General features: G+C 27.1%; 1 protein-coding gene across 1 annotated transcript; it reads left to right on the top strand.

Annotated features, from left to right (window-relative positions):
- Window positions 1–471: 471 nt before the first annotated feature.
- LOC119672254 (probable G-protein coupled receptor Mth-like 14) lies at window positions 472–6,296 on the top strand (the record flags this gene model as incomplete). Its single annotated transcript, XM_038083263.1, is given in 6 exon segments — window positions 472–618; window positions 2,438–2,764; window positions 2,831–3,292; window positions 3,391–3,554; window positions 4,771–4,963; window positions 5,051–6,296. Coding segments are annotated over 6 exon segments (1,527 nt in total). The 3' UTR covers window positions 5,298–6,296.
- Between the last annotated feature and the right edge of the window lie 4,974 nt (window positions 6,297–11,270).

Below are 11,270 nucleotides of genomic sequence, written 5' to 3' on the forward strand. Positions count from 1 at the left end.
AATGTTTTGGTTGTCCTTAGATTTGATAGTACAGTGCATATGGGTCATTCTTTTACAAATCGGACACCTTTTTGATCTCATGATCTCCGATTAGACTGAAATTTTTTTTGTGTTCTCCTTTCATGAAATAAGAGTACCCGCATCTGGGGAAAAAATTTTGTGATTTTTTTCCTAGGATATATGGACCCATTGGGTTTTAGGAATTGGCATTGTAGACACATTTTAAAATGGCTATATCTCAAGTTCTGTAAATGGCAAGAACTTGAAATTTACATATATGCAAACTTTTAATTACGTGAGTTACCGAGCGACCTTGTTTTCATACGTTTTTGTTCGAAGACCATATAAAGAATAGAATTACTCGTTTTCAACATTGAACATATATAACATATATACATATATACATATATAATAATGTATTATAATAATAATAATAATAAGTCAGTGGTATATTAATTGCTTTAATTACAGATTATTTTTCAAAATGATTCAGCTAATAAAACCGATCCAAATTGTCTTGATTTTGATTTCTTTGAATAACATTTTATGTCTGAATTTTCCATCGTTTAACATCACTTCCGAAGAACAAACTAACTATCAACCAATAAATAATTTCTTGTAAGTATGATTTGTTTTTATATAATATATTGTATATGCCGGTCATATGTTTATAAAGGAATTCAGTTTATATATATCTTAGAATTGTTACATATTATATATACATACAAAATTTCTCGGATTTGGATTATATATGAAATATGAAATATATATGTATATAAAACATATGATAAGTTGTGCATTGCCAGTACTAAAACAGTACTGGAGACCCTGAGATCATATCATGTCTAGAGGCCTTTTTTTAATATTTTGAATACTTCTTTGTATGTAACTTATTTTTAACATAAAGTGTCACATAAACTCTCTGATTTGACATTTCGTTAATCAAAAAAGTTCCCAAAGGCACTAGGGATCCTGAGATCATATCGTGTCTAGCGGTCTTTTTTAATATTTTGAATACTTCATTGTATGTTACTTATTTTTAGCATAAAATTTCACATAAACTTTATGATCTGACATTTCTTTAATCAAAAAAATTCCCAAAGGCACTAATATACGTTATGCTTTTTCGCTCTTCAAATACAAGCAAAGCATAAAATCAACTCGTATGTAATTACCCAGTAGAAAAAGTGGTCTTCGAAGACATTGTCTTCAAGACGGTCTTTGATACCGCGTCCGCATGTTCAAGCAAATTTGCAAAACAATTGCTCAAAACATGAATGTAAATACTCTTTCTTTGCTTTCTCTCTCATTTTTAGTGTTCATAGCAACTTATTTGAATTTTGCCTCAGATGACGCTATGTTTTATAAATGAAGTGACGCAATAATTTTGAAGTGTAGTAAATAAACATTTGTGAAATAAATATTAAAAAAATCAAAATGAATAAAGAAACAAAATCATTAAACTATGATATATTAAAAAAAAAAGAAATTAAATCAAAACAAATTAAATATTGACTTAGTTCCTGGAAAATATATTGATATTAATATTGAAGACAATAATTCCAGTGAAAGTTGTTTAAGAAACGAAACAAAGGATGTTGAAAATAAAAAAACTAAAAACACTTGTGAAAAATTAGCTGTTATATTTAAAAAACACAGGATTAACAGGCGTTGTGGTAATGATATTTTAGAACTCTTAAGATCAGAAGGTTTAATTGTACCAAAATCCTCTTCAACGCTTTTGAAAACGTATAAAACTTCAACAATTGATGATAGCGAAATGCTATAAATTATTTTATATTAGTTTTAGTTAATTTTAGATATGTCAAGTTATATTAAGTTAATTATTTAAAATTATTTTCATTATGTTTACTAGTTTATTTTTAATATCTTAATAAAATTTATAATAATTTATAATTTACTTTTAAAACTTTTAATTTTGAATGTAATGTAAGAAATTATTATATAAAATAAATAAAAGTACAAAATACAACAATTTCTTTCTACTTATTTAAAGAGAAAATTGAAATTCATTTAAAATTTAAAGAGTGCAATAAAAGAGTAGAAATAAAAAAAAGCGTGAAAAAATTATATGAGCACTCCACTAAGAGCGCACAACTTTCTGTCGAATGCGTCCGTTATGCAAGACATGGTCTTCGAGACGGTCTTCGAGACATGTACACAAAAATTCATTGAAGACATTTGGCTAATTTGTATGAAAGCGTCTTCGAAGACCGTCATACATTTGGATCGATCGGTCTTCATGTATGTATCCATGTCTTGAAGACGTCTTCGATGACGGATCGATCCGTTTTCTACTGGGTAGCATTGCAACCAATACATAAACAAAGATGTAAGATATAATACTCATATTTTCTACATTTCCGTTACTTTTTGATCATATTTCATATATAATTATAGTGCTAAATATTTCTAGGGAAAATATAGAACGTATTGCTTCAAATGAAGTGTCTGATGTGTTTAATAAATCTGAAGAGCAGAAAAATTACCATCCTGAAGATTGTTCGCAGCGTGAAAAATTAAAAAACCAACCATCTAAACAATCAAATTCCCGTTTGAAAAAGTGTTGTCCTATAGGAGAAAGTTTAAGCATTTATGGTGAAAATCAGAACAATAATATGTGTGATTCGTCACGGCTGGAATTTAAACCAAATATTATTAATGTAGTGCTATATGATAATTGTATTGAAGACAATGAAATAGAAATATCCTTGCTATATGAAATTGGAAATCCATGTAATACGTAAGTTGAATAAGATTTTTTAATAAAATAATCTATATATGCATTTTACACCTCATAATTTCTTAGATCAATTGTCTATAATAACCTGGATGACATATTTTATGTTTTACAAGATGGTTCATTACTTATTATGGATGAATACGCAAACACTTCATACACAGTTGAGGAAAAATATTGTTTAGACGTAGACAACAGATCAGGAACTACATATGCTTTTATTTGTATTACTCAAGTAGAGGAGCATTTAAAGAGAGGACAAATAATTACTGTAGCAATCTTAATGCTAATATCAATTCCATGTCTTTTATTTCTGGCTTACTTACATTTGAGCATTAAAGAATTAAGGAGTCTGCATGGGCTTTCGTTAAGTTCAATGTCGTTATGTTTAGCGATTGGATATTTTCTTCATTCGTTGGCTCATATATATAGCATTAAATCATTAAATTTGGGATATATTGTGCAATTCTTTGTACTTTCATACTTCTTTTGGTTCTTCTGTCTTTGTTGCAATGTTCTTATTAATATTTGGTAAGATATTCTGATAAATATATTTATAAATATATTTTGTTGTTGCCATAAATAGTTTTTAATATATGCAATTCCATTTTATTGTAATGTCTCTTTAGGATCAAAATTCCAATGAATAAAGGGAATAGTAAAACATTTGTATACAGCAATTTTATTGTGTTTATATTAATATGTTTTACTGGACCCCTTGTTTTGGTAATATTAACAGCACAGAAAGGATTACCAGGAATGCCTTCATACTTTCTTCAAGGTTTAACAGAATGTAAGTAAAATAAATATGTTTTTTGCTATATTCAATATTATGAAATGGAAGATAAAAACTTATAATTAAACGTATATAAAAGAAAAAACAAATGTAATTTTGATTTTGCAAAAGTTATATATTCTGCTCACCATATATTTTAGATGACAACTGTACTTAAAATCACTAATATTACTAATTCTTTTAGAAATTACATATACTGCAAGGCACAAAATTTTGCTTGTTTCAAATTAATAATTTGCCTTTTGTGGTTCTTAGAACAAACTTCTTGGTACACCACACACAGGAACCTTTCTAGTCTTACCGAACATTAGCAAAATTATGGGTAATGCGGTAGCAGATTTGTGTCTGTTTTGCTTGGTATTAGTTGTCAGATACTAAATGATATATTTAATCAGAATCAGTTTTTTTGTGCCAAACTAATAACATAATAGAACTAATCGTGGTTAATATTAGATTCCTATACAACTAATCTCAGAGTTAATACAAACTATGTCCTTTATAATATCTTTCATTAATAATTATATCAAACAGATTGAAACCGATGAAACTAACATGGGTAAGTTCAAGTTTTCGAATTGCCAATCTGAACAGCCTCCTGTAGGAGGTGGTTCCCAAATTGGAAAATACTGCTCTTTTGATTTTCCTAAGTGTCAGACACCTTAGTTGGTTTTTTAAATTGAAGTGCTACTATAAAATTGATCTCAGATCATACTCGCAAAATCTAGAGATTTCTGAAAAACCTATAGAATGAAATGCCCTTACATGATATTTTAATTTTAAAAAAACTTAAAGAAAAAGTAGTACTGAAAAGTATTACTTGCTATAGAAAGCAATTATTAATTACAAATATTTTTGTTGAAAAAAGTTAAAATTACATTTATATAATTCTTTATTATAAATAAATATGGATGTATATATAATGGGTCCTAACATTGTAAGATATATAATTTGTACAATAATTATAATATAAGAATAAAAGAAATTTCTAGTTCTATTATGTATCTACCTATTTCTGATGTTAGATCCGTTACGTGAGTTTTTCCTCGGTAAGTGCAATAACTGGGTATTTGGAACAACCTTGGTTTTTATTAGGTTGCAATAACTGAATATGTACTGTAGTTGTTTTCTAGATTTCTAATTCAGTAGTTAAAATCAAATTTTTTTTAAATTTATGTTCTATCCACTTAATGAATTATTTTTTCTTAAATTCTAGCCATACGTGAATCACAGAGATATTTCATTCCGCCAGTATCAACTTTATTATTTTTGAGCTTTTTAGTATTGGTTATATCATTTTTTGGTTTTCAAAGGATAAAAAAACGGGAGACAACTGTAAGAGAAAAAAAATTTTATTTTACCATTAACACTGAAATTGATGAAGAAAAATATGAAGAAGTGAAGAAAGAGTAAGTATACACATATATTTTTAACAAATTATAGGGTTATTAATTGTTATTAATTGTATTAATTGTTTTAATGATTATTTGTCACAGCGCAAAATGCATTAGTCTGCTAAATTTAATAATGGTGATAACGTGGATGTTAGAAATTGTCACATTTTATTCACCTGGACCGGAGAATTATTTAATATTATTAGAAATGATAAATGGAATTCAAGGAATTTTAATTTCACTTATCTTCCTAGTAGTGCGCCGTAGAAGAACAATAATATTAAGATGGTGGTACGACCGAGGATCTCATAACTTGGAAAATGTAGAATTATCCGAAAATAGTAAATAGAAATATGTATACTATATAATAGTGCCTCAAATGATGTTCGACTTCTTTAGATAACCGGGTATGCTTGCATTCGAACATTTAACACAATGAACTGCGAATTGCTTGAATATATTCTATCACTTTACATTCGAACAATTATTGCTCTGTTTTTGAAAATGACAAAACTTAATTTATTAACTAACTAAATAAACAATAGCAGATTTGTTATTTGAATAGCTCAAAGACCCATATGATCAAATGTGAGTACATGTTAGGTCTTTGGCAATATTTTTATGATCGAATGCGAGTACATATTAGGTCTGTTCCATGAGCTACTAGTAACTCATGGAACATCCATGTTGAAATTTGAAAATGCTACACACACTTTACTCGTACATTATATTTCAAGTAAAATTTGTGTTGATCTGTTAATCAGCTGTTTTGGTTGTTCCATGAAAATCTATGTAAAGAGCGAAATTTGGCACTTCATTTGTGTTACGCTCTTAGTTTTACTACGATTATCTCGTGGAACAAACCATTTGTTTTCGAATTATGTCTGCAAGCAAATATTTGCATACAAATTTTACCAAAGTCTAGGCAGTGTAGACACGCTAGGTAAATTTTTGAATTCGAGTATACACCCAAACTTGCTTCTATATCGCAACGCTCGTACACTTTGAAGTACTACTATGTATGTATATAATATAAAGGTAATAGCATGTATATTAGAATAAATATCATACCTAATTAGATACGTTTGTAATTAAGTAAAAACAGCATTTTTCTAGTTGTTGATTCTTCAATATTTATTTATTATAAAAATATACTGCATTAAATATTTTTGTACTCTAATTAAGTAATTTAAAAAAGCTGAAATTAAATAACAACTAACTTATTTATCAATACAATCAAATCGACTACGAAAATTTTTTAACGAATATTACTTCTCGAATCGGTTTTATATTCGTTTATCTTTATACTGTAGACTATAAATATTTATAAAACTATTAAAACACAGAAGTGTTAATAAATTAAAACCAAAATTTTAAGATATAAGTTGAATTAATTATAATATAAAAAACGAAGTTTATGAACCATTAAATTTAATATATATGCCAATAAAACAATATTTGATTATGCCAATAAAACAATATTTGATTATGAAACAATCATTTATTTTTATGTTTTAATAATTTAATCAATTGTCTTCTAGATTTCATAAATTGTTGACATTCAAAGTGTTTAATTAATTTTATTTTGGAAAATTTTCAATCATTTATTTTTATGTTTTAATAATTTAATCAATTGTCTTCTAGATTTCATAAATTGTTGACATTCAAAGTGTTTAATTAATTTTATTTTGGAAAATTTTCATTTAGTACAGTAAGTAAAATGAATTGGGTTTCAGCAAACCATGATCTGGTAAAGTAATAAAAGTAATCAGCAATTCATATTTGTTTGCTGTTTGTGTAATAGTATGTTCCCATTGCTTCATTAAAGCATTACTTGATTTAAGCCACTAATGAAGTTGCAGTACAAAGAAGTTTCGTACTTTCTAAATTAAGGATAATTACACCAAAAACATTTTTTTCTCAAAAGGAAAATGATCAAAATTTGACATATGAAACTTGTAACAATATGTAAATAAACAAAAATCAAGTGATAAGTTTTCAAAAATATTTTTTTTTTAATAAATAAATATTATAAACAAAATTTTTTGCAGTTTTTTTCGTGTTTCACGATCAATTAATTAATTTCTGCTAATAATACAAAATTAAATATTTCTGCTAACATTTGAAATGTAAACAAACAAAACCTGTTTTAGAATTTTTACAGATCATTCTAACACATAACACAACTTATGCTAATGGAAACGATCAAATCTTAATTTGATTAACATTAACTGATTTACTTGCAGTGAAACATGGTGTAAAGCAACCGCAATATTTAAAAGAAAATGCAACCATGAACACTAAAAAGAATCAACGATTTGACAACCAAAGAAGAAGGAAAATAATAATTGATAGAGTATGTTGTGGTTTATTTTAATTTTATTGAAAAAGATATGCTCATGTTAGTAACATTTTTGTTGTATTTCCATTATTAAAAATAAGTGAAAGCTTTAGGTATTTTTTCTGAATTTTCATATATTAAAATTTAAAAAAAAATTTTAAAATAAAAAATGTATCAAAATAATTTTCTAATATTTGTATGAATATAAAAATGGTGTTAATTTTAATAAAATTTAAACTTTAAATAAGTAAGATTATTATTTTAATATTACATTAAAATTCAAAAAACTCAAGATTCGATAAAAAAATAAATTCCTACAAACGATTGATGTCGACTCTAATATTTTAAAAATATTTTGTATATTTTTATAATATAATAATATCTGGTTGAAATAATCGTTGAAATTTCCAAAGAAGGTTCACAATAGACTGTGTATAACTTTGGTGATATTTTTTTCTACAGTCTCTAATATTGGATCCACAAGAGAGTTTTGTTTGTAATTAAAGCAGTCAAAAATTTTAAACTGATATCTAAAATCAAAAAGCAAAAATGTCGATTAAACAAAAAATTATTGTAATTTGATTGTCAGATTTACCATATGTCCGCACTTTTTAACTACTTTCACAAAATAATTACTTTGCACGTATGATACTCTTCTTCTGTCATTCTCATCTCGCAGTAGTGCATAGAGTCTCGACTATTCTTTTATAGCGAACTCTTTTATGCGATTTACTGCTGATGTCATTCCAAGGGTAATTTGCAGCTTCTAATTCTAATTGTATTGATCTTCTTCATGTTCTTGCTTGTGCGCCGACACGTCGACTTCTGCCTTGAGAATTCCATCGAAGTCCTTGACGGGCGATGTTTTCGTTCGATTTGCGGAGCATATGCCCAATCCAACGCCATTTTCGTTTGCAGATTTCAACAGGCGATAAATAGCTTGTATATATGATATATAACAGTTTCGTTATAACTATATAAAACTATTTACACAAGTTATTACTGTACAATGAGATGATTTTGTAGAAATTACGATTCAATTCTGTTTTCAGCTGTCAATATTTCCATACACATTTTCCTGATTTTAACTTATTTTGGTGTCGAAATGACTCTAGTGTGAATACAGTATTAAATATTAGCACAAGTTTTGCTAGACAGAAGATGTTTGAGTAAAGTGTGTGTATAATTTCTTCATTTCAACAGAGATGTTACGCTCCCTTTTTAGTTCTACAATAACCGTAATTTTTTTCTTTTAGAGTTCCAAAAAAATACTTGCAACTTACAAAAGGAAACATATGAAGCAACAACAATTTTCTTAAAATCTTTAGAATTAATTTTCACTCGCAAAAATTTTAAGTCTTAAGTTTAAGTGCAGCCAAATTCAAAAATCACTCTATTGTGAATATTTACAAAATTGTGTGCAAGATTCCAGTCATTTATTAAAATCATATAAGCAGAAATAATAACAAATTGCAATATATCAAAGCAATAACATAAAAAATGCTTACCATTGCTCTTTCATTATTTATTTTGTTTTAAATTATTTAATTTTTAGTGTTTATAATTTTTATATTTCATATTGTGTATACCACAAAAAAAAACAAGCATTTAACATATTTTAAAAGTGATGCCAATTTGTTTCAACCAGACCTAATGTTTTTTTTAACAACTCTAAAAGCAAAAATTACGGCTAATATCAAAAAGCTTACGATTTCACGCTGCTGATTGTCATGCTAATTAGCACCCCTTGTAGCACATTTCAACATATTTTTAAAATAAACATTTAAGTTTGCTTAATCATTATTAAATGACCTACTCTGTCATTGGTACAAAATAAAACGAAAATAGAAGAAATATAAAGCAGTTTACTTCTTCAACAGTTGAATGATTTTCAAGCATATAATAAAGTTTTTAATCGAAATATTTCATTTAATATTAATTATCCTCGAACTAGTCGACTAACGTAATGGTCGAACACTTCTATATAATAATAAAGAACAAAAAACGAAAATTCAACCAAAAGTGGGACACATCTCAAAAACTTTTGTTTTTGCATTTTTAATGATACATGTTACAAAAACAGTATCGGTTATTATTATTCGTAAAGTATTCTTTGGTTACTAGCCATGTCAAATGTATAATTTTAATTAAATTTCGATATTCATTTGTAATGATATTTAAAACATATTTTTTGTTTTACATCTTTAAAATAAACATAATAAAAAAAAACCCAAAATAGTTAAATTCTTTTATTATGCTACTCTACAATTTGACGTTTTTAACAATTTCGAATAAAATTCGAATATGATATTCGACAACAGACAAGTTAAGAAGCTCCTCTTCTGCAGTTTAGTATTACTTTTTTTGATATTAAGTTATTTGATTCTATTTTTACAAAGTATTATAGTATATCAAAGGACAAAAAATAAAGTTAAAATTAATAATTATACACATGCGGCATGATTTAAGAATATATATACATCATACTAAAATTACATGATGTACTTGATTTTAAAATGTTTGTGAGTTTCACTTCAAATGTTATGTTGAAAAATACCTATACGCCCGTTCAGTCTTTTCGTGACTATGATATATACAAAATTGGATCGATTTTGTGAATATAAAAAATAAAGTAAAATGGGGTATCGGATTAATAACAATAAATAAAATTCAGTAATATGTAAGAAAACAAAACATTTCTTGGTATTTGTCCATAAAAAAACAAAAATTACAATTTAGTTGAAGAAAAGTATTACAAATTGGATAATATATATGCACAATCATGACAATCCAAAATAAGTAAAATTTTCTAACTCCTAATATGATGATGCCAAAACAAGGTGATGATGTTAGTAATATCATTGTTCCATCTAGTGAAATTATTAGTGGTAAACCATCAAATATAAAATGTAAAAATGTAGTTAAAAGAGAAATTGATGCTCCTTTAACACATAGAAAATCTGAAAGAAGAAAGTTTGCCCGCGATATATTCCTTGTGTTTGAAGAACAGCCAAGTAGTAGGCGTGTCAAGGGCAGTAACAAAAAACAAGGACGACAAAAATCCAAATTTGGCCATTTAAATGTAGAAGATCCTAATAAAGCGAAGTGTTTGTTGCGCGATATAAAGAATGAACCAAAGTCTTATACAAGTGAGCCTTCTCAAAATAGTGTTAGAAAATCTTTAAAAGACTCTGAACCAATAGAACAACAAGTATCAATACCACAGAGTAACACCGAAATTGTTAAAGATAATCAAAATAATCAACCGGCAAAGGTTAATCCTATTTTTTTATGGGTGAAACAAGATGATACTCGAATAGTTGAAGTCCGCTGTGAAGATTATGATAAACGCAACAGAATACGCATAACAAAAACAACAAATGGATGGAAAGCCATTCCTCGAACAGACCCTGCTTCTTCTAGGATTGTCAAATTTATTCAAGCACCTCTTTTAAAGATCAAACGTGAATTTGATAATCAAGAAATTGAAGGAAATACTAAATTAGATGACAAACAAAATGTTGATATTGGATTATATGAATCAAATGATAGACAGCTGGACTGTCATGCTGAAATTCAGGACAAATCCGTACAACATAAAAGCAAAAAAGCCAAAAAGAAGAAAAAAAATAAAAAGTTGGAAAATAAAAAGAAAAGAGAGAAATGTAAATTCAATAAACCGCTTAAATTAAGTATTGATGAAGAAATTGAACAAGAGCAAGAAAAATTAGAAGAAACCGAATCGTATCAACATTGTTTAACACCGCAAAATTGTTCATCAACGAAAGAAGTCTTAAGGAAAAATAACGAAGTTGTTAAAACATATCAAGAAGATTTACCAAAATTACAATTGTGTCCTAAGACAGGACTATTTTTGCCTCATAATTCCGATAATGTTGAAGACAGTAATAGCTCCAGCACGAATGTGCTCGTTGACTTTATAAATAGTGAAATAGATTGTAATAAAAATAATGAAACGAA

This window comes from Teleopsis dalmanni, chromosome 1 (assembly GCF_002237135.1).
Source record: "Teleopsis dalmanni isolate 2A chromosome 1, ASM223713v2, whole genome shotgun sequence".
In the NCBI taxonomy this organism is placed as follows: Eukaryota; Metazoa; Arthropoda; class Insecta; order Diptera; family Diopsidae; genus Teleopsis; species Teleopsis dalmanni.